The sequence below is a fragment of the Anomaloglossus baeobatrachus genome, chromosome 3, assembly GCF_048569485.1.
Source record: "Anomaloglossus baeobatrachus isolate aAnoBae1 chromosome 3, aAnoBae1.hap1, whole genome shotgun sequence".
NCBI classification, from domain to species: domain Eukaryota; kingdom Metazoa; phylum Chordata; class Amphibia; order Anura; family Aromobatidae; genus Anomaloglossus; species Anomaloglossus baeobatrachus.
Genome location: NC_134355.1, coordinates 621,715,853 through 621,740,458, shown reverse-complemented (window position 1 = coordinate 621,740,458; position 24,606 = coordinate 621,715,853). Strand labels below are relative to the sequence as shown.

Here is a 24,606-nt window from a genome sequence, read left to right as displayed (position 1 = left end):
CTCAAGTAGGGACGGTAATAAGCTGTATAAAAGTTGAGGCAGGGAATGCAGCAGCTATTTTAGAATGATATTGCATAACTTCTTCCAGTTGATTTATTGGATGAGATCTACAGTCAGCCTTTAAACTCAGATGACATTGGGACAAAGAAGAGTAAGGACACTGTGTTGGTGGCCGCTTATTTTGATAGTGGGCAGTCTGAGTTAGGGTATTAGATGGGTGTTGGGGAGGAGGGGAGGGAGCAAGGAGCTCAGACCATTTTCCCCACTGAGGCAATTGTCAGCTGAGTCACAGATAATGATGATGATGATTCTGTTGTAGACAAGTCATGGGAACCAGATTGGGGTCCCGAAAAGGGGATGTAATCATTACTGTCATAAAGAGTGTAGCCTACACTTATCTAATAGATCTTCTAGAGGCAGATCTTCTTCTTCTGTGGTCAATTCAGGAGCAGGTGATTCCACAATCTCCATGGAAGGAAGGCTTATGACTATTATTAAATAGAAGGGCAGCTATATTGGTAATTCCTATTTTTTGTTGAAATGTCAGAAATCGAGTTGTTTGGTTATTATTATCAGTGTAACATGAAAATAAAAAAATGAGATGGAAAATTTTATATTTTTTCATTTAGTTCCATAATAATTCTGCACACAGAGATAGTCTAAGAAAGACTAAACCTCACTTTTACTTTCTTAAATAATCAGGTTTTAGGTTTATTACTTTTTCGATTGACCAATGGCCCTGTAGTTGTTCAATAATAAAAGTTATTCTCAAAATTTCAAAGTGCCTAATAATTGTGCACACAGCGTAAGAGCCTGCTAAATATTGCCGTCCTGCTCAGCTTGATTGTAGTCACGCAGTATATGACGCTTAAGAATAATAAATGTCTACAAAGCTGATGGTCGTTTTGTATTCCCCTGAGCTTCTAGATATCAAAATATAAATAGCACTTGAGCAGAGTTCCTTATAATTTTCCTTGGAAGAATGATGATAATTTAGACTTGTTTAAGTAGATGTAGTGACACTCTTTGTCTCTTAGTGCACACTGACAACTGGTTTATTGACTTGAATTTCAAAAGGAAGGCAATTATTCAAAAAGTAAGCATTAATTTGATTTATTTGGACTTTGCAAAGGCCTTTGATACTGTGCCACATAACAGTATTGTAATGAAGCTCCAGAAACAAAGACTAGGGGAAACTATAAGCAGATGGGTAAGGAATTGACTAAAAGATCGAAACAAAGAGAAGTCATAAATGGTATATTCACTAATTGGACTATAGTCAGCAGTGGGGACCGTAGGGATCTGTGCTAGGACTGATTCTTTTTAATAGTAAAGTGTCAGTCTTTGCTGACAACACCAAACTATGTAGGATATTAAAAACCGACGTTCATAATACAATATTACAAAACGATCTGGATAAGATGTCAGAATGGGCAGATACTTGGCAAATTAGATTTAATGTTGATAAATGTAAAGTAATGCACCTAGGACGGAGTAATCCTATAACTGCGTATACATTAAATGGAAGTAAATTCGGGACTACAGAACAGAAGAAAGACTTGGGTATTCTCGTTACAAATAAGCTGAGCAGCAGCACTCAATGTCAAGCAGCAGCTGCAAAAGCAAACAAGATTCTAGGGTGTATAAAAAGAGATTAGATCCTGTGATCCCAACGTATTGTTACCCCTCTATAAATCACTTGTAAGGTCACATCTGGAATATGGGATCCAGTTTTGGGCTCCACATTTTAAAAAGGATATTAATAAGTTAGAGTCAGTTCAAAGGCGGCAACTAGACTATTACAAGGAATGGAGGCCCGCCCGTATGATGACAGGTTGAAAAAGTCAGAGTTGTGTAGCTTAGAAAAAAGACGTTTCAGAGGAGATCTCATTTATATGTATAAATACATGTGTGGTCAATATAAAGGACTGGCACATGACTTATTCCTTCCAAAGACAAAACTAAGGACCAGGGGGCACTCACTGCGAGTGGAAGAAAAGCGATTCCGACAGCTGAATAGGAAAGGGTTCTTTACAGTTAGAGCAGTCAGACTGTGGAATGCCCGACCACAAGAGGTAGTAATGGCAGATACTATAACAGCTTTTATATCAGGGCTGGATGATTTCCTCAGTACACAACATTGTCGGTCATAAACGATTTTGTGACAAAATATATAATTGGTGGAGGAAGGTTGAACTAGATGGACCTAGGTCTTTTTTCAACCTATGTAAGTATGTAACTAATGTAATAGTCCCATCTCACTGACGGATCTGATGCCATTTTATGCTAGTTTTAAGGAACAATAACAGCAGCAAAATATGAGAGGTATAGAAAAAAACAGTAACTTTTACTAAGTACACTAAAATAAAAGGCAGGAATATGTTAAGATGTTCATCCTCTACAACTGCTTTGGCCTTGTCTATATTCCTGACATGTCCTCTTACCCTTGGGTGCAAATGGGTCTGGAGGAAACAAGGGATAAAGGGGCTAACGGATCAAGAAATTGAAGGAATCGTCAATTTCAGTGGAGGAAGCCTGATGATATGGGGCTGTTTCACAACCAAAGGCATTGGATACTTAACCAGGATCGATGGTGGTCTCAATTTAGGGCTATTTTCTTTCTCAGTTCACAGAAAGAAAATATAGTTGCTAGAATGGCTAAGCCAATCACCTGCCCTGAATTCAATAGAAAATTTATGGAAGGAACTAAAGCTCAGAGTTCATAGAAGGAGCCTACTGAAGCTTCAAGACTTGAAGAGTGTTTGTGTGGAAGAATGGTCCAAAGTCATACCTGAGCAATACATGCTACTAGTTTCGCCATACAATAGGCGTCTTTAAGCTTCATCACCAACAAAGGCTTTTGTATGAAGTATTAAATATATTTCAATCAACAGGGTGAGATGAAAAATGACCGCAAAACAGCTGCTATACCGGATGCTCTTTATTCAATCTTTGTGCAGGGTAAAAATCGCGGCGGGAGGAGACCTGGATACCGGCCCCTCACAGAGGACGACGGCCGTTTCGCCTGTCAATAGGCTTCTACGGGTCCACCGCAGAAGCCTATTGACAGGCGAAACGGCCGTCGTCCTCTGTGAGGGGCCGGTATCCAGGTCTCCTCCCGCCGCGATTTTTACCCTGCACAAAGATTGAATAAGGAACATCCGGTATAGCAGCTGTTTTGCGGTCATTTTTCATCTCACCCTGTTGATTGGATCGTAGCTTCTTACTTGACCAGCACGCTGTGTCCGGAGTAATTCTTATACTGGTGCTGCAAGCTCCTGCAAGTGAAAGTTTATCATCTGGGTAACGGAGACGCACGAGTGGTGCAGGACTCAGCTTCTTATTGCACGTATTAAATATATTTCAGTAAGCGTGTTTTCCCTGTGCAATTTCTCATTATTACAGATCACTAAATTTATGGACATTTATGGTTTGATTTCTTTGCCTGTGTGGATTGGATGAGTTGTTACTGACATCTGAAATTCATGTCAATAACACCTTTAGACCTTTAGAAATATATATATACTTAGAAAATTGGTGACATCTTCAAAACTTATTTCACCCACTGTGTATATATATTACAAAGGATTAATTATGGATTACGCCGACGCTGCACCGATGATATGATTACGACGCTTTTGCGCTCGTTAATCGTATCATCGAACCTTTACACACTACGATGTCGCATGCGATTCCGGAAGTACGTCATTTTCAATTTGACCCCACCGACATCGCACCTGCGATGTCGTAGTGTGCAAAGCCCGCCTATGTTATCCTTTTGATAGCCATAGTACTCGAGTGTACAAAGTAACTTGTCTTGTATGATACTCCCACATAGCTCAGTATTGAGACCATCATCAATCCTGGTCAAGTATCCAACAACTCTGGCTCTGAAACAAGCCCAGCTTGATAGTTCCTTCAACCTCTCAATCTGTTAGCTCCTTTTTCCCTTGTTTCTTCCAGACCAATTTGAACCCATCAGAGCCTAGTCCATTGACTTTCATCTCATCATTCCAAATCACCCTTTTCCATTCTTCTACTGTCCACTTTTTTTGCAAACTTAAGCTTACACTTCTTACGACAGTATTGAAGTTGAGGCTTCTTCCCCTTTTTTCGGGCCACCATTCCAGACTTGTGTAACATGCGTCTCACGGTGCTTACATGGACGTCTGTGATCTCACTATTATGAAGCAAACGAGCCACCTCCACTGCAATCTTTGTCGTGCCATAACCAATAGACCTTGTGATGAGCTGACTTATTGACTCCGATATTTTGCCTGGATGTCCAGCTCTTGGCTTTTGAATGGATGAACGGACTTAATTTCATATTCTTCCAACTGTTATTGCACTCACATGATGCAGATTGGCAATTTTCTTGGCCGAGAGACAACTATCAATGAGTTGGATGAACTGTTTCTCTTTTCTTGGGCAATCCTCTTCATGGTTGCTCCTCCATTCAAGCTAGTTACCTTTTGATTGGGAATCAACCTAACAATACACTGAGCTATTAGGGAATGTGAGAACAAGTTTTAATTTGTTGTATTCAGGAAGAAATAGACTTTTCCAACTCTAGGAGCAAAACAGGAACAATGCAGTGATATGACAAGAATCTGCGCAACTAATCACATGCTAAATAGTTGCAAGTGAATATTATGTAAAAGATAACCAAAATGATTGTCTATAAAATGAAGGTAGCCTCACAAAGCTGTAGTGGATGGTGAGATATAAAGCCTGAAAGTTAATAGCTCAAAACATTGTTACCCTTTGCTCGTCAGTGTATATACCAGGATGGGCCTTGAATGAGGGGCATATATACCAATATAACAACATATATACCAGGATGGGGAACATATATACCAGGATTGGCCTGGAATGAATGACATATATACCAGGCTGGAAACATATACAGTATACCAGGATGGAAACATATATACCAGAATGCGGAATATATATACCAGGACGGGATTAAGATGTGGAACATATATACCAGGATGGGGAACATACAGTGCCTACAAGTAGTATTCAACCCCCTGCAGATTTAGCAGGTTTGATAAGATGCAAATAAGTTAGAGCCTGCAAACTTCAAACAAGAGCAGGATTTATTAACAGATGCATAAATCTTACAAACCAACAAGTTATGTTGCTCAGTTAAATTTTAATAAACTTTCAACATAAAAGTGTGGGTCAATTATTATTCAACCCCTAGGTTTAATATTTTGTGGAATAACCCTTGTTTGCAATTACAGCTAATAATCGTTTCTTATAAGACCTGATCAGGCCGGCACAGGTCTCTGGAGTTATCTTGGCCCACTCCTCCATGCAGATCTTCTCCAAGTTATCTAGGTTCTTTGGGTGTCTCATGTGGACTTTAATCTTGATCTCCTTCCACAAGTTTTCAATTGGGTTAAGGTCAGGAGACTGACTAGGCCACTGCAACACCTTGATTTTTTCCCTCTTGAACCAGGCCTTGGTTTTCTTGGCTGTGTGCTTTGGGTCATTGTCTTGTTGGAAGATGAAATGACGACCCATCTTAAGATCCTTGATGGAGGAGTGGAGGTTCTTGGCCAAAATCTCCAGGTAGGCCGTGCTATCCATCTTCCCATGGATGCGGACCAGATGGCCAGCCCCTTGGCTGAGAAACAGCCCCACAGCATGATGCTGCCACCACCATGCTTGACTGTAGGGATGGTATTCTTGGGGTCGTATGCAGTGCCATCCAGTCTCCAAACGTCACGTGTGTGGTTGGCACCAAAGATCTCGATCTTGGTCTCATCAGACCAGAGAACCTTGAACCAGTCTGTCTCAGAGTCCTCCAAGTGATCATGAGCAAACTGTAGACGAGCCTTGACATGACGCTTTGAAAGTAAAGGTACCTTACGGGCTCGTCTGGAACGGAGACCATTGCGGTGGAGTACGTTACTTATGGTATTGACTGAAACCAATGTCCCCACTGCCATGAGATCTTCCCGGAGCTCCTTCCTTGTTGTCCTTGGGTTAGCCTTGACTCTTCGGACAAGCCTGGCCTTGGCACGGGTGGAAACTTTCAAAGGCTGTCCAGGCCGTGGAAGGCTAACAGTAGTTCCATAAGCCTTCCACTTCCGGATGATGCTCCCAACAGTGGAGACAGGTAGGCCCAACTCCTTGGAAAGGGTTTTGTACCCCTTGCCAGCCTTGTGAGCCTCCACGATCTTGTCTCTGATGGCCTTGGAATGCTCCTTTGTCTTTCCCATGTTAGCCAAGTATGAGTGCTGTTCACAAGTTTGTGGAGGGTCTTAATTAGTCAGAAAAGGCTGGAAAAAGAGATAATTAATCCAAACATGTGAAGCTCATTGTTCTTTGTGCCTGAAATACTTCTTAATACTTTAGGGGAACCAAACAGAATTCTTGTGGTTTGAGGGGTTGAATAATAAATGACCCTCTGAATAAACTTTTTACAATTTAAAAAAAAAAATAAAAAAAGAAATAACATTCTTTTTTGCTGCAGTGCATTTCACACTTCCAGGCTGATCTACAGTCCAAATGTCACAATGCCAAGTTAATTCCGAATGTGTAAACCTGCTAAATCTGCAGGGGGTTGAATACTACTTGTAGGCACTGTATATACCAGGATAGGACCAGGATGGGGAACATTTATACCAGGATGGCGAACATATATAACAGGATGGGAGACATATATACCAGGATGGGGAACATATGTATAAGGATGGGCCTGAATGAGGAACATATATACCAGGATGGGGAGCATATATACCAGGATGTGAAACATATATCAGGATGGTCCTGGGTTATGGAATATATACCAGGATGGGGAACATGTATACCAGGATGGGAAACATATGCCAGGATGGGGAACATGTATACCATGATGGGAAACATATACAGTATGTCAGGATGGGGAACATATATATCAGGATACACCCAGAATGGGGAACATAAATACAGGGATGGGTGACATTACTACATTATGGGGGAAGGGGGCAACTCATATGTCTTTATAGGATTTAGAACGCTGTAAGGGCCCATACAGCTGACCAATATGCTGAGAGGGGAAAGGGCCCAGGTCCAAATTTTGCATCGGGTACCCATTGGCCTCTAGTTATGTCACTGCCCTTCTGTTGTGGATGTGAAAACCTAGCACCACAAGGGGAAGACCGCTCATCCTATATTAATATTAAAGAGCCATAGGCAAATTGCGCAGCAGAGTATGGGGTGTCCATAATCTTCCCTAGAAGCAATGTGGTGAAATTTCTGGGAGTTTTTTTTCCATTATAGCTTCTTAAGAAATTTGTGAGAAATAAGCTCTTATTGCATGCGTTACCTCACTTCCCATACCTCCTCTTTGTGCTAAACTTCTATTTAAAAATAAGGGGAAGACAGAGAAGGAAGCAACACATGTTAGTAGTATTAGACTATAAACATATCCATGTGTAGCCTGAAACCCCAGAGCCACACAGACATGCATAGGAGCTATAGAGACAGAACAGTAGATATGTAATACAAGTCATTTAGAAAATGGGGATGTTCTGCAACTATATATGGAGAATATAATTTTTCGAGACTACCAGATCAAAGAAGATGTCTATAAGACACGATAGTTACCCTCAAAAATAAGAGTGCCATTGTAATGCTCCTGAATAGGGAAAACGGAACCTGAACTGTAAGGGCTACAATTTTGTTTCTGGTGTCCTTCGACAGCTCTTTGGTCTTCACCATAGTGGAGTTTGGAGTGTGACTGTTTGAGGTTGTGGACAGGTGTCTTTTATACTGATAACAAGTTCAAACAGGTACCATTACTACAGGTAATGAGTGGAGGACAGAGGAGCCTCTTAAAGAAGAAGTTACAGGTCTGTGAGAGATAGAAATCTTGCATGTTTTTAGATGACTAAATACTTATTTTCCACCATAATTTGCAAAAAAAATCTTGCCAATTCAGACGCAGTGATTTTCTGGATTTGTTTTCTCATTTTGTCTCTCATAGCTGTGGTCTACCAATGATCTCAATTACCTGCCTCTCTCATCTTTTTAAGTGGGAGAACTTGCACAATTGGTGGCTGAGTAAATACTTTTTTCCCCACTGTATAGTGTAAGGTACTGGAGCTGAAATTTTGATTCTGTGGGAGAATGGTGAAAACAGGCAGTGTAATAAACTGATGGGCACTCTCTTACAGACCATGTAATATTGTGCACTTTTTTGGGATGCAAAGAATGTGGACAGTATCAAATAGGGGATGTGGCTGTGGTGCTGCTGCTGGTGGTGGAGGTTGAGCTCCTGCAGGGAGATGAGGTGAATCTGAGCCTGCAATGTGCCCAAATGAAGTACCTTTCTTTGGTGCACTCTGGTGACAGTATGCTCCTCAGCACGCATCCAACATCCAGCAGCACCATCTGATATGCTTCGTATTAGCAGAAGGCAGCATTTCAACAACATGGTGGAAGAGTATGTGTCCACATACTGAATTATGGTTCTCCATACTTAGTTCCAGTTTCTTTGCTTTGACTTCCAGCGGATGGCCTCAGTACTGACAACATACAAAATAGAAACGGAGTCCTATTCCATTATTCCTAACTGTAGTATTCAGCTGTGGCTGCCTGCTTTGAACAATAATTTTTTCAAACTAAATGTGAGGACACTTAATGAACAGCATCAGGGAGGTGCCGAAAGGGAAAGTAGTTTGGACTGCCAGTAGCAAGGCTATCTGGTGTACTGCCAGCTTGATCACATATCCAATTATGAGCTTTTGAACTGCTGCAGTTGTAGTGTATGCTACCAGAGTTAAAATGTAGGCTCTGTGGGGGCATTTGTTTTAATTGTTGCTCTGTGGGGGAACCCTAACAATCTTACTGTGTGGGTGAACTGGGAAAACAGGCTCTGAAGGGGCATGTTTGAGAATTGTTGCTCTTGAGTGAAATGCTAGCAATCTTGACTGTGTGTGTGAACTGGGAAAACAGGCACTGTAGGGACCTTTTTGAGAATTGTTGTTCTGTGGAGAAACCCTATCTTGACTGTGTAGGTAAATGGAGAAGACAGGGTCTGTAGGGGCCTTTTTGAGACTTGTTGCTCTGTGGGGGAACATTAGCAATCTTGACTGTATAAGTGAACTTGGAAAACAGGCTCTGTAGGGGCCTTTTTGATAATTGTTGCTCTATGGAGGAACTGTGAAATAAGTCTCTGTGTGGTCACTCTTAAAATGTTTAGTTTATTCATTTACTTTCTATGTAACCATGATTGCTGTGGTGGCAGAACCGCTTTAAGTACTTTCCCTATGCACATTTGTTTGTAGGACAATTGCCCTTCCTTTACCCCAATTTTGCTTCCTTTTACAACCTCCCAGGCCTTATTATGACAATTCATCAGCCATTTTACAGCACAGAAGTTTAGGTCTCCATTAACTGGTATGGAGTTCAGTGTCCGTGGTCAAGATCGAGTCAAGTTCAAGCACTGAACCAAACTTTACACTAAAGTCCAGTCGTACTTGGGGAACCCAAACATCCACGTGTCTGCTCATCACTACTCCTCAATGAAAATATCTGCCATACACTGTCCTTTAACAACACTATAGCAAAGGACACCTACTGAGAGTAGAGGTGACAAATATCTTTATGAATAATTGACTCAAAAAAGTAGACCGCCCGGACGTTTGCAGCCCATTTGTGCACTCCATACATAGTGGAAATAAGGCTGAAATAATACAATGTGGTAAAAGTTTCAAGGGTATGAATACTTTGTGGATTCTTTCTCTGTGTCTGCAGTTCTGGTACTTGGCTCACATACTTGTACTCTTGAGTTGGCACGGTCTGATGAAGTTCTTGGTGTGAGTACTGGTTTAATACAGACTACATAGAAATGCTGCCTACGGAGCCATACGCTTGCAGCCTAGTTATGGAGTCAAAATATCGAGTAACCAGAGATTAATCCTTAAAGAGGAAATGTCACCTCCCTGACATGTCAGTTTTAGTAAATACTTAAATTTGCCCATGACATTATTACTCTGGAGCATCTTTCCTCGTACCTTTGCACTGTGGTGTTCCTCTGTTATTCCCCCAGGACATATATAAATAAATTCACAATTGGTCGTTACCTCCTAGAGTGGTGTGTATCTGCAGACTGAGTTCATCATCTCTGGTTGGCGAGGATCAGACTGGTCAGGTGCAGTAACAGACGGAAGAGGGCCCCTGTGTTACAACAGTATATTGGCCCTTTGTAGTCCAACAACTCATCAGAATGCACAATTCCACTATTTTTTGCCCTGTTGTGTGCCTGAATATGCAGCATTAACTATGGTGACATCCCAACGGGAAGCGGTTATGGCTGCTGTACTGTCAGTCAGTCTTTGTTTTTACTTTTTAGATTAGATTTTTATTTTCAAGGTGTAGTTGCTCTTCTGTCATGCTAGGTATGGGGGCGTACCAAACGAACGGTGGAAAGAAGGCGGAAAGATGGTAGGGAAGGGGGAAGATGGTGACCCCTGGTAAAACCTATGTCTGATCCCTTGCTCCCCAGAAGTCCCTAGATAAGTTCTGCACACATACGCTAATCAGGAAACCTTGGTCCTAGTTGACCCTGAAATACGTCCTAGGTAGTGACCGGGTGGGATGAGCACTATCCAACCCCATTAAGACCTAAAGAATACTCAGGGAGAACAACAAGGGAATGCAAACGGACAACTATTTTTGTAAGATGACTTTGGGAGAATGAAAGCAACATACAGTAACATGAGATATCAAGCTCACTGCTTCCAATCTGGAGAGCATAGGAGTGAACTCTATCAGTGGCAACAAACCAAGGAGAAATACAAGTATACTGTATATAGACAAAGGGAGTAGGGATAAGGATTTGCAATTGAACTGCCAAGATATCTGCAGGGTACAAAAGGGAAAGAGTTAACCCTAACAGGGAAGATACATAGAACTCTATTCACACATAGGAATAACGAATAACGATTAGAATATCAAGAAGTGGTTTGTGCAGCCAAACGCATTGACCTTCTGCAGCCGGACACCACCGGGTTGACTGTCAACCGTGACACATCCATGACATCTTCATGATGGATCATGGAAGAAATGTTCATTGTACAGCCAATGGTATGTCCTCTTCTGAGTCAGTGCAGGGACTCACTCTCAACTGGTAACACCCATTCATCAATGTATTTATATTAACTCTTTCTCGACATGTGACATACATGTACATCACACACTGAGTGTAGGCTTAGGAACTGAGCCCATGCTAGGTCTAGTTGATGCTGGCCGTGTTAAGCAACAGTAAGTGACTAGTTCCAAATGAGGTTGGATCTTTGTACCCACCAGAGAATGTATAATACCCTATGTTGGGCTGATACATAGTGACACATACCCTGACAAATGGTTGCTATTACAATCGCAATATAGGTAATAATGATACGTTCTGCAGTTCTTTTTATCTTTATTTTTTTTTAAAGCACAATAAGCTTTGGAACAATCCACAAAAGACAGATCTTTCTCTCTTTAAAAAAAAAGAAAACAATTGCATTCGGTAATTAGTGAACAATAGAGCTGGTCATGCAGCATTCATTTTTTCTCACTAAATGTATAATGGCCACATAAAGTAAAATCATTCATGGTTATTCATAGTAATCACAGATACAGAAAATGTGGTCCTCTTATAAATGGTCTTAACACATGCTATCTCTCTCTATAACATGGCAAAGTGTATATGCATGTATATATATGTATCAGCTATACACGTATTAAATACGTATGTGATATAATTATTTATATATAATTATACAGTACATACGTATATACAGCGGGTGAAATAAGTATAGAACACGTCACCAATTTTCACCAAAAAGTAAATATATTTCTAAAAGGTACTATTGACATTAATTTCTCACCAGATGTCGGTAACAACCCATCCAATTTACAAAGGCAAAGAAATCAAACCATAGCAGTCCATAAATTTAGAGATGTATAATACACTACTCACAAAAAGTTAGGAATATTTGGCTTTCATATTAAATTTCAGGATGATCCTAATATGCCCTCTAACCTTTTCAGGTGATCTTAATGTGACCTTCTCTAATCTTTTGGATGCACATGTCCAACTGTTCAATGTTTCAGGACTTTTTGCGCAACGTGCTGTTCTCTAACAAGGAGCTTAATGGCAAAACTCACAACAGGTGTTTGATCCATGAATCACCCAATACATTTTAGGGTTTAAGTAGAATTGTTATTTAGTCAGTCTTCCTCATCATGCTGTTCACATTTTGACTTCATCAGACCGAGACGGCACCTAACGATTGATCAACAGTAGCTCACTATTGTGAGGCTTCAAGCAGGATGTTCTCAGACGGAATTGGCCACAGAGCTTAGAGTGTCACAAAGTGTCATCACCAGGTTGGACAGAGATACAAAAACTGGAAGAGTCACAGAAAGGCAGAGAAGTGAATGTCTATTGACCACATCCCACACTGATGACCGCTTCATTGTGATCAATGCAATTCTGAACTGAATGACGAATGCTGCACAAGTCCTTTCACATTTAAGGATGGTGAAATACACCCAAATGTCAGATCAGACCATTCAAAACTGTTTACATCAGCATGGTCGGATTGCTAGATGAGCTGCAAGGGTACCAGTGGTACCAGACCACACAACTAGGCATAGGCGTTATCTACACTGGACGAGGGACCAGTGGCCTCAGAGCTGTTCACTGATGAAGGTTGATTCACGCTGAGCAGAAATGATGACCGCCAACAATGTTCGAGACGTCAAGGAGAGCGCTATGCATCAGTCACTGTTGTTACCAGACAAACCTTTGGTGGTGGTGGTGTTCAGTGGGGGCAGGTGTGTCTTGTCAATACAGACCTGACCTACACTTTGTGAATGGTACAGTGACAGCCTCTTCTACTGATTAACATCATTAATCCAGTCATTGTCTCTATACATGAACAACACAGGCCTACTTTCATAATTTCATCTTTATTTAATGTCAATGCTCCAGCTCATCAAAGTCGCAACATTAAAAAATATCTGCTGAAATCTGGGATACCTCAAATGGAGCTGCACTTTCTCCAGAACGGAATCCCATACAAAACGTATGGGATCAGCTGAGTCGCCGTGTAGAGGATCGAAACTCTGTACCCCAGAACCTCAATGACATGAGGGCCACCTTCATGAAGAGTAGGATGCCATGACTTAGCAGACTATAACTCCGCTTGTGACCATTAGGAGACATCGTTGTCAGCTGTACTTGATGCTCAAGGCCACATGACAAGTTATTGAGACATTGACATTTTGGGAGGAGGTATACCCTCCACGGTTGTTGGCTTTTGTTTCAATAAATTGTTTGAGATGAGGAAATCCCCATTGCATGCATCTACTGAAACGCCCAACTTTCATGATAAAATATCACTGTAGTGTGAACTTTTTACATTCTACATACATTTCATCCAAATGCCATATATCCCTAACTTTCTGGAACTAGTATAATGAGAAATAATACAGGGAAAAAGTTTTGAACACATGAAACAAGAGAAGTGCTTAAAGCCATGGAAAACATGACACTTGCTGAAATCTATCAGTAATTAGAAAGCAATCCTGTAACTTAGTGAAAAATAATATCAGTTGGTTCAACTGATGGCCTATAAAAAAAGTGTCTCATTATCAAGGATCCAGACCGGAAGCATTTCATGATGGGTAAAACCCTCTCAAGACCTTTGCATCCTTATTGTTGCAAAAGATAGTGATGCCATTGGTTACAGTAGAATCTCTAAACTACTGTAGATTCCAGTGACTGTTGGGGCCAAAATCCGTAAGTGGAAAGAACATAATTTCACACCGAAACTGGCCACGACCAGGTGCTCCCCTCAAGATTTCAGACAAAGGAGTGAATAGAATTATCAGAAAAGTGTCCAACACCGGTCGAGAGCTACAGAATGACCTGAAATCAGCACATACAACTGTTTCAAAGAAAACAAGAACCTCCATGGCCTGTATACACGCTCACCATGCAAGGCTTCATTGCTTGATTCAAATATGTTTAAAGTATGCTCAACAACATTTAGACAAACCAAATGTGAAATACAGGGAGAATATAGTCTGGTCAGATGAGACCAAAATTGAAATCTTTGGTTGTTATAATATACACCATGTTTGGAGGCCAAAAGGCAAATCACAGAAAAAATACCAACAGTGACGTTTGGAGGAGGGAACATCACGGTCTAGGGCTGTTTTTTAGCATACGGGACTGGCAAACTTCATATATTTAAGGAAGGATGAAAAGATAAATGTACAGAGACATTCTTGATAATCTGCTGCCATCTACCAGGATGATGAAGATAAAACAGGGTGGACATTACAGTAAGACAATGATCCCAAACAAACAGCCAAGGAAACTCTCAATTGGTTCTGAGAAAGAAAATAAAACTGCTGGAATGGCCGAGTCGATTACTTGACTGGAATCCAATAGACAACACAGTTGATAGAATGAGACCATAGGAGCTTCAGGATTTGAAGAGTGTTTGTGTGGAGAAATGGACCAAAGTGACACATGAGCAATGCGTGTGACTAGTTTCGTCATACAGGAGGCATCTCAAAGCTGTAGTCACCAACAAAGGCTTTTGTACGAAGTATTAAGTATATTTCGCATTTTCAATACTTTTTTCTCTGCGTCATTTCGCAATATTACACATCACTAAATTTATGGACATCTAAGGTTTGATTTGTTTTCCTATGTGGTTTAGATAGGTTGTTACTGATATCCGGTGAGTAATTCATGTCAATAGCTCCTTTAGAAATGTTTTAACTTAGAAAATTAGTGACGTGTTCAATACTTACTTCACTCGCTGCATACATACACAACTACATATAATTATTAGAGCTGAAGGATAAGATTTGTAGGTCTTATTCTGTGGATGCAAGACCAGAGCCTTGCAAACCTCTTCTTTCCTTCTGGCATCCCTGGCGTTTCTTATGATTTTCAGGACCGATGTGATGTCATCACTGTGGTGTGCATGATGTCACCCAGATTAGGTGCGACGGATGCCAGGAGGAAGGAAGACGTTTGGAGGGCTCTGTTCTGGCAGCCATGGACTACCATCGTGGCTACTGGACTAGGGTCTAGCAAATCTTTTGGCTCAACTCTAATATATATACATATATTATTTATTCACAGTATGAGAGATATACAGTAGAATATACACAGAGATGTAAGTACACACAATATGTCCTTAAGTCCAGCATTAAAAAAGTTCAGAAATTCGGATAGTCCAGTACTTTGCAGGAGAGAATTGAAAGATATTCTGAAGCAGAATGTCACCACATAGTTTGGTAAGTTACTACAGTTTATACTACTGTGCATTGAACTCAATAGTAATAACAGTATACGAAAAGCTCCCCCTGGTGGTGAAAACATGCAGCCAGCATTTTATCATTTCACACTAAGATCAGGCAGGCTCTGATGATGCTCTCATCATATATTAAAAAAAAAAACAGCTCTGAATTTTGGACCTAAAAAAGATGTGCTGATAAAATTAGTAGATTAATTTTATAATCTTCTACCTAAAACAAGTAATAGACAAATAATCCAAAATATTTTGTAATCTAAGGCCTTTAAGTTCCTACTAATACCAGAATAAAGGAACTTTACTTAGGGACGTGCAAAAAAAAGTTTAAACAGCGATCCTTTAGGATGTAGGGATTTGCCCTTTAGGACCTTTAGGACTTTGGGTCATTTCCCAACCCTTTTATTTGCAAACAATGCAGTTTTTGTATAGGGGAGTCCTGCACAGGTTTCCACCACCTAAATGGAAAGGGGATTGGACGAAGGCGGTCTGGGCCCCATAGCAGCAGCATGGCCTGAATTAATAGTACATACACCTTTTGATTTTGCTATATTTCATTGCTATATATATTTTCTTAATTAGTGTGTGTCTGTACATACATAAATATATGCAGAATTACATTTCATTCAATACGGAATTTCAAGCCATTTGCATTAAAGAATAACAAAGAAAAATATATATTTATACATAGATACCCTTGTGCTTTCAACATTGTCCATACATCCTTGCCGAACATTTGGTTGCAGAATAAAACAGCTACATATTTTATTAGTATGACCGAGTCCAGTATAGTGTTGTCATAACATGATGATATGGGATATTCCATAGTTTGATAGTCCAAGGCCCCGACTTTCATTGTATCCATAAGTAAACATACTTGACAGTGGACGTAATGTATAGGAGATTAATGTCTTATACAGCAAATGAATCAGGCGCAAGGCGTTTTTTTCCCCCTGTAATATATAGAAAATTTTCTGGCAGGAGGTTGTTATCCACTAAGAGTAGAGGAATGACTGAGAAGGCATTCACTTGCAGGCAAGGCTTGGTTTGTAAGCCAGTGTTTTCTTGTGACTGTTCGTACGGGTAGGAAAAGAATCATTAGAACTGACTTGTGCTGCTGGGGTCACATTGTAACAATCGCACAATTGAAGGATCACTTTTGGCACCTTTGATAAATTCTTCAAGGGACAGTTTACCTGAAATAGAGATACAATGGTTAGTTCATATAACAGTATAATCTTTGTATTTACTCTGTACTGTGACATGGCTGTGTGTATTATCCCAGTACTGTGACATCATTGTGTGTATTATCCCTGTACTGTGACATCATTGTGTGTATTATCCCTGTACTGTGACATCATTGTGTGTATTATCCCTGTACTGTGACATCACTGTGTGTATTATCCCTGTACTGTGACATCACTGTGCCTATTATCCCTGTACTGTGACATCATTGTGTGTATTACCCCTGTACTGTGACATAACTGTATGTATTATCCCTGTACTTACTGTGACATCACTGTGTATTATCCCTGTACTGTAACATTACTGTGCCTATTATCCCTGTACTGTGACATCATTGTGTGTATTACCCCTGTACTGTGACATCACTGTGTGTATTACCCCTGCACTGTGATATCACTGTGCCTATTATCCCTGTACTGTGACATCATTGTGTGTATTACCCCTGTACTGTGACATCACTGTGTGTATTATCCCTGTACTGTGACATCACTGTGTGTATTACCCCTGCACTGTGATATCACTGTGCCTATTATCCCTGTACTGTGACATCACTGTGCTTATTATCCCTGTACTGTGACATCACTGTGTGTATTATCCCTGTACTGTGACATCATTGTGTGTATTATCCCTGTACTGTGACATCATTGTGTGTATTATCCCTGTACTGTGACATCACTGTGTGTATTATCCCTGTACTGTGACATCGCTGTGTGTATTATCCCTGTACTGTGACATCGCTGTATGTATTATCCCTGTACTGTGACATCACTGTGTGTATTATCTCTGTACTGTGACATCACTGTGTGTATTACTCCTGTACTGTGACATCACTGTGTGTATTATCCCTGTACTGTGACATCATTGTGTGTATTATCCCTGTACTGTGACATGGCTGTGTGTATTATCCCTGTACTGTGACATCGCTGTATGTATTATCCCTGTACTGTGACATCATTGTGTGTATTATCCCTGTACTGTGACATGGCTGTGTGTATTATCCCTGTACTGTGACATCACTGTGTGTATTATCCCTGTACTGTGACATCATTGTGTGTATTATCCCTGTACTGTGACATCATTGTGTGTATTATCCCTGTACTGTGACATCACTGTGTGTATTATCCCTGTACTGTGACATCGCTGTGTGTATTATCCCTGTACTGTGACATCGCTGTATGTATTATCCCTGTACTGTGACATCACTGTGTGTATTATCTCTGTACTGTGACATCACTGTGTGTATTACTCCTGTACTGTGACATCACTGTGTGTATTATCCCTGTACTGTGACATCATTGTGTGTATTACCCCAGTACTGTGACATGGCTGTGTGTATTATCCCTGTACTGTGACATCGCTGTATGTATTATCCCTGTACTGTGACATCATTGTGTGTATTATCCCTGTACTGTGACATCACTGTGTGTATTATCCATGTACTATGACAACACTGTGTGTATTATCTCTGTACTGTGACATCACTGTGTGTATTATCCCTGTACTGTGACATCACTGTGTGTATTATCTCTGTACTGTGACATCACTGTGTGTATTACCCCTGTACTGTGACATCACTGTGTGTATTATCCCTGTACTGTTACATCACTGTGATTAAATCTGCCAAAGAAGACCTTTTGAACAATGAAAATCCTACATCAGACAAGAATGGCACATGTATCCTCTCCTAAATCTCCATCACTTGGTCTCCTCACCTCCCAGACATTTATAGACATTTGTAGAAAAAAGGCAGGGAGCTACATAATGGTAGACACGGCTTGGGCCCAACTTTTTTGAGATGCGTTGTTGCCATCAATTTCTAAATGAGTTAATTTTTTTTTTAAATAAAATGGAAAACTTTCAATGTTCAACTTCTGATCTGTATTTTATGTTCTTAGGTGAATGCAATATGGCTGTAAGAGATTTCCCTATCATTGCATTCTTGTTTACTATACGTTTTAAAGAGCGTCTCAACATTTTTGGATTTGTCCCTGTACTGTCTATAGATGAAAATTGCTGTTACTGGAATTATAGGCGTAAGTGTACAGGCTTCTAATATTAATGATCTAACCTATTTACTTCAGTAAGGCCTGAGCTGCAGTATCAGTGCTCTTCACCTCCATTACCTGTGTACATGTGGCCACAACCAGGGCTGATAACAGCCGATTAATAGGGGGGTTGGGTATTTGGATTGGCTATCTAAGGATAGGTCATCAATATTAGGAACCTGGAAAATCTCTTGAATTGATTTCTAAAAAGTAAATTCTCTCGGAAATCATACTGACTGTTATTAACCCCTTATTACCCCAATTGTCACCGCAGCAGGCCAATCTGGGTGAGCTGGGTAAGGTTCCGGGATTGTTGCAGCTAATGGATGCAACAATCCTGGGCAGCTGCAGGCTGCTATTTTTTAGGCTGGGGGGGCCAATAAGCATGGGTCTCCCCAGCCTGAGAATACCAGCCTCCAGCTGTCGGCTTTATCATGGCTGGGTATTAAAATTGGGGGGAGGGGGAAAACCGCACGCCGTTTTTTTAAATTATTTATCGCTAACTCTGGGAACTGGGGGTAAATGCTCGGGTACTTTTGAACCAGCGCGGATCTGGACTTTTACAGTCCGGGTCCGCCCTTCTCTAGTAATGACCAAAAATCCAACATTTTGATTATATGGCATGTAGTTGGTCAGGTTAACATGATAGACTAAAAAATACGATTTAAGAAATTAAACCCAAAAAGGGGAGTTTACCAGCTGTCATATTCCGCTACCTATTTTTTCCCTCAAATTTAATGTCGAGGGCTGAAAGCATCAAGCTCTCTTCTAAATGGCATGTCATTATCTAACTATAATAGGCCATTTCTATGGTAACATGCTTATTTGGATCCAAAAGAGGATAAATGGCAAAAAAATATATAATTGTAGAAAAACTGCTCTCCTGGAGAGGTTTATAATTATAATGCTATTTTCACTCACGAGTAACCACAACAGAGCCTCCAGCTTTTCCGGAACATGACTAATAGGGCTCTTTGATGGAAGTTTCTTTTAAAATGTAAAATGGGACTGGAAGATGGATGAATCTTATAGGGACTGATTTCATGGACCTTAAATGCACTGAAGGACAAAGAGCAAAGTGTTTTCAGACTCCGGGCCTCAGGAGTTCTGGCTTCAAATGGGATTTGAAGACCATTTACTAGTATACACTTTGAAATCTCACTAAATAAAAACACTCATGGAAATATTTTTTTTTCTGTGGGGGGTGTAAGAAGAAAAAGTCTCCATATAAAGATCATCTTCTTTTGCATACATTACAATCATCAATGTTATCTTTATCCAAAGAATAAAAATAAACAAGTAAACTTTTTTTTTTTAAATTATCATCATTTACAGACACTGCGAAGTTCTGAATTTCAGTAGTAAACTTTATTCCTTTATCTTGCTTCCTCTTTTGCTTTAAAAGATGCTTTTAACTGCTGTTCAGCAATATTTATACGCTACGATAAAGAAGAATGGTTGGCACTCAACAAATAGCGTAAAACATTTCTTTATTTCATCTGTAAAACCAGATCGATTGGAAGGGGGATGCGGGGTGGTAAATGGACAACAGCGGTCATTTCGTTCGGGCACTCGCGCTTCAACAGATTCTGTTGAAGCGCAAGTGCCCACGTGAAACGACCGATTTTGTCCACTTACCACCCTGCATTCCCCTTCCTATCAATCTGGTTTTACAGATGAAATAAAGAAATGTTTTATGCTATCTGGTGAGTGCCAATTATTCTTTATCATCGTGTATAAATATTGCTGAGTAGCAGTTAAAAGCATCTTTTAAAGTAGAAGAGAAAGCAAAATAAAGGAATAAAGTTTATTACTTAAATTCAGAATATATGTAAACAATGATAATTAAAAAAAAAAAACAAACAAAAAAAAACAGTTTACTTGTTTATTTTTATTCTTTGGAGAAAGTAAATATTGATGATTGCAATGTATGCGAAAGAAGATGATCATTTTTTGGAGACTTTTTCTTCTCACTTTTTCTTCTCCCCCAGAAAAGAAAAAAAATGTTTCAACGAGTGTTTTTATTTACTGAGATTTCAAATTGTATACTAGTAAATGGTTTTTAAATCCAAATTGAAACCAAAACTTCTGAAGCCTGGAGTCTGAAAACACTTCCCTCTTTGTCCTTCAGTGCATTTAAGGTCCATGAAATCAGTCCCTATAAAGACCCCGTTACACGCAACGACATATCTAACGAGATATCGCTGGGGTCACGGAATTCATTCTCGTTAGCGACGTTGTTTTGTGTAACACGTACGAGCGACCGCTAACGATGAAAAATACTCACCACATCGTTGATTGTTGACACGTCGTTCATTTCCATAATATCGTTGCTCGTTCTGGACGCAGGTTGTTCGTTATTCCTGAGGCAGCACACATCGCTACATGTGACACTCCAGCAACGACGAACAACAGCATACCTGTGTCCTCTGGCAACGAGGTAGGAGTGATGATCCTGCGGCTGCTCTCCGCCCCTCCGCTTCAATTGGTTTTCTACTGGGTGAGGTCGTTGTGACGCCGCACGAACCGCCCCCTTAAAGAAGAGGTTGTTCGGTGGCCACAGCGATGTCGTTTGTAAGGTAAGTATGTGTGCCGCCCCACGACAGCCAACGGGCTGCTCGGATCTGGATCCACAGTGGCTTGAGGGGTCTCCGGACCTGAGGCAGGGTCGCGCAGCCTCTTGAAAATAAAAAGGGAGAAAGAAAGGGTGGATTGGATAGTGTTCGTGACGCCACCCACGGGTCGTGGCAAAATGGGATACCACCGCTGCTGCGTATAGGAGAGAGGGAGAACGCCCAGGAGCGATGGAATGGCAGCTAATGATGTTACCCTCCGTGGGCAGGGGAAGGTGTCCCGGGGCTCGGTGATGGCAGGCTGGGGAACCCGTTGGAAGCAAAGGGGTACAACGTACTCACACAGTCCAGAGATGCTGACACTGACACCAGGTAAACCAAAGTCTTGAACACCCTGCAGCCTTAGTTCGAACACGCTGGGTCCATGCCCTTTTGGCGTTGCTGGTTGGTCTGCAGCCTTGTTCCTTGGCACTGTGTTTACACTTGGTGGATCCCTTTCGCCTAAAACTACTCGGGTCCCGCTCACCTGCGTGGCTAGCAGCGTGAGCTTGCTCTCAGGGTTCACGCTTGGGATTTTCTGGACGGGTTTGGGAAATCCTATCCCTCTCGTTGCGCTAGTACCCCAATTTTGGAGCGGGTGGAGAGCGGTTCATGAAGATTCCGTCCTCGTCGGGTGAATTACTGGGCTGCATAAAGCTACTTCCCAGCCTAGGGTCCGCGTACCCCGTCCTGCCCTGGCCCCTGCCCGGTTGTAGTACAAGGCCGCCGATCTGCCCTCCATGGCAGTACTGTGCCCCTTGCCACTACCCCCTGCGACCAGGGTTCCAGCTCCTTCCAGGCCAGGCCAACGTCTGTCACCTGGGACGGGTACAGGAGCCCAGGTCCGCAGCGTGGCCTTTCCTGTCACTGCTCACTGACATTCTTTGACTACAACTGACACTTCTGGCCCTCCTTCTACCATCCCTCCATCTGGGCGGCCCTATTCCCCTCAGGCTGCCCAATGGGTGTTTGATGGGTGTGGTGCAGAGTGTTCCTCAGGATTTGTGTATACCTGTTCTTAGCAACACCAAAGGGACAGGACCCGTAACTAAGGAGGAGCGGGTAACGTGCAGAAGGGCAGATTGCATGGCACCCTTGTGACGAACTGATAGGCAAGGGTGTCACATAAGTATGACGCGTACCAGCGATATTGTGCGCCACGGACAGCGATTTGCCAGTGAACCACAAACGACGGGGCCGGGTGCTTTCACTAGATGTCGCTACGTGTAAAACGACCTTAAGATTAATCCATCTTCTAGTCCCATTTTACATTTTAAAAGAAACTTCTTCGTTATCAATGTGAAGTTTGGATGTGTATATTCCTGATCTGATCACCTCCAAGGCTTTGTCCCCATGACAAGTTACCATCAATATGGGGAGATAAGGTATGCACACCAGTGACTATGTAAGGGGAATACATGAAATAGCAGAAACTGATGTGTGAATACTGACTTGAAAAATCCAATAGCTATATGTAAGAGTGAAAATGTGAAAAATGGAATCTGCATTACTGCCATGAACATATGAATCAAGAGAATCAATTGCATTGATCAATTCAGTAGCTAAATTTCTCTTGATTCATATGTTCATGGCAGTAATGCAGATTCCATTTTTCACATTTTCACTCTTACATATAGCTATTGGATTTTTCATGTCAGTATTCACACAGCAGTTTCTGCTATTTCATGTATTCCCCTTACATAGTCACTGGTGTGCATACCTTATCTCCCCATAGTGATGTTTTTTAGGTTTTTGCACCCAGTTCAGACATAGAATGGTGTTCCAAACGTTATTCCTTATTTGTTAGTAGTTTTTCGTTTGTGAACCCTCCCCAACCACACCTATTGCCAATCCATATCATACGCATAAATAGCCTGGGTCTCAGCTTCCCATACACGGTAAGTTTTTTAACTGCATGAGAGGACACACACAAGCTAGGGACCCCAACGTAGAGAAATACTTTGGCGTAGTGTTGGGGCTCTATTGCATTGATCAATTCAGTAGCTAAATTTCTCTTGATTCATATGTTCATGGCAGTAATGCAGATTCCATTTTTCACATTTTCACATTTTCACTCTTACATATAGCTATTGGATTTTTCAAGTCAGTATTCACACAGCAGTTTCTGCTATTTCATGTATTCCCCTTACATAGTCACTGGTGTGCATACCTTATCTCCCCATAGTGATGTTTTTTTAGGTTTTTGCACCCAGTTCAGACTTAGAATGGTGTTCCAAACGTTATTCCTTATTTATAAGTTACCATCAATGTCTGTACAAATTACTACAGAAGATGCTCTCTAGTACCGGACTCTCTATACGTAAATATCTATATACTATGTTTAACAGGCTGTGAACGGTCATTCCCCTGTTTGAGCACAAGGATGGGAGCACAGAGGCTCAGATAGGGAAAGTCCTGTACACAGACTGTGAATATACTTAAATGTGTGGATATTGCTGAGCTGCAGATAAAAGGAGCTTTTAAAGGAGCATGAACTTGGCAGCACTGCATCATAGTGTTTGTAAGAGATGGAAGCTATATAAATTAATTATATATAGTACATAAATTCATAACTGTGCAATACCTGAAGGTAAAAAATAATCCTTAAAGTTATCCTTAAAGGATGGACGGTAATGTGGATAAGTGTCGGGTCCCCTAGAGTAAAAATAGTTTTTGTTGCCACTCTTTTCTTTTCCATTAACTCAGGCTATATATTAGCAGGACACTCTGTGATTACTGTAACTTCCAGGGACCCTTTATTTATTTTTTTAAAAATACAGGACAATTATTTTTATAAAACTTTTTAAATAACCAGTATTTAGCAAGAATGATATTTCACAGAAGAATAGATGCATCAGGATTGAAGCCATGCCTCCCTTTCTAAACCTTTGCCTTAGACTAAAAGACTTTTTGGCCATTAAGGTTAAAGAGGTTGTCCTCTACTTTTACATTGATGGTCCTTCCTTAGGATAGGTGATCAATGTCAGATTGGCCGGGGTCCAACACCCTCCATCCGATCAGCTGTTCTCAGTACAGATCAATAAGAGGCGGATGTGCAGTACCCGGCCGCGGCCACTATGATAAGACAGAGCAGCTCTGGAACTGAGCATTTCCAGCTACGTGCTGCCACAGCAGGCACTGAGAACAGCTGATCGGTGGGGGTGCGGGGTGTCGGATCTGATCTGAAACTGATGACCTATATGAGAGGCACTAGCTCAGTGGTAGAGCTGCTGCCTATGGACAATGTGTTCACAAGTTTGAGTCCCAGCCGTCCTGGAAAACCAGAGCGGTTTAGTATTTAATTTAGTGGAAATTGATGACCTATCCTAAGGATAGGCCATCAATGTAAAAGTAGTGGACAACCCTTTAATTATTTTTTCTGTA

The 24,606-nt window shown here is 41.1% G+C and overlaps 1 protein-coding gene across 1 annotated transcript in view; it reads right to left on the bottom strand.

Moving 5' to 3' along the window:
• Positions 1-11,399: 11,399 nt before the first annotated feature.
• Positions 11,400-24,606, bottom strand: part of HPCAL1 (hippocalcin like 1) — a 263,671-nt gene continuing 250,464 nt past the window's right edge. Inside the window, exon 6 of the mRNA XM_075341108.1 lies at positions 11,400-16,516. Coding sequence (XP_075197223.1) covers positions 16,419-16,516 — 98 coding nt within the window. The 3' untranslated portion in view covers positions 11,400-16,418. The remainder of the gene's footprint in view (positions 16,517-24,606) is intronic.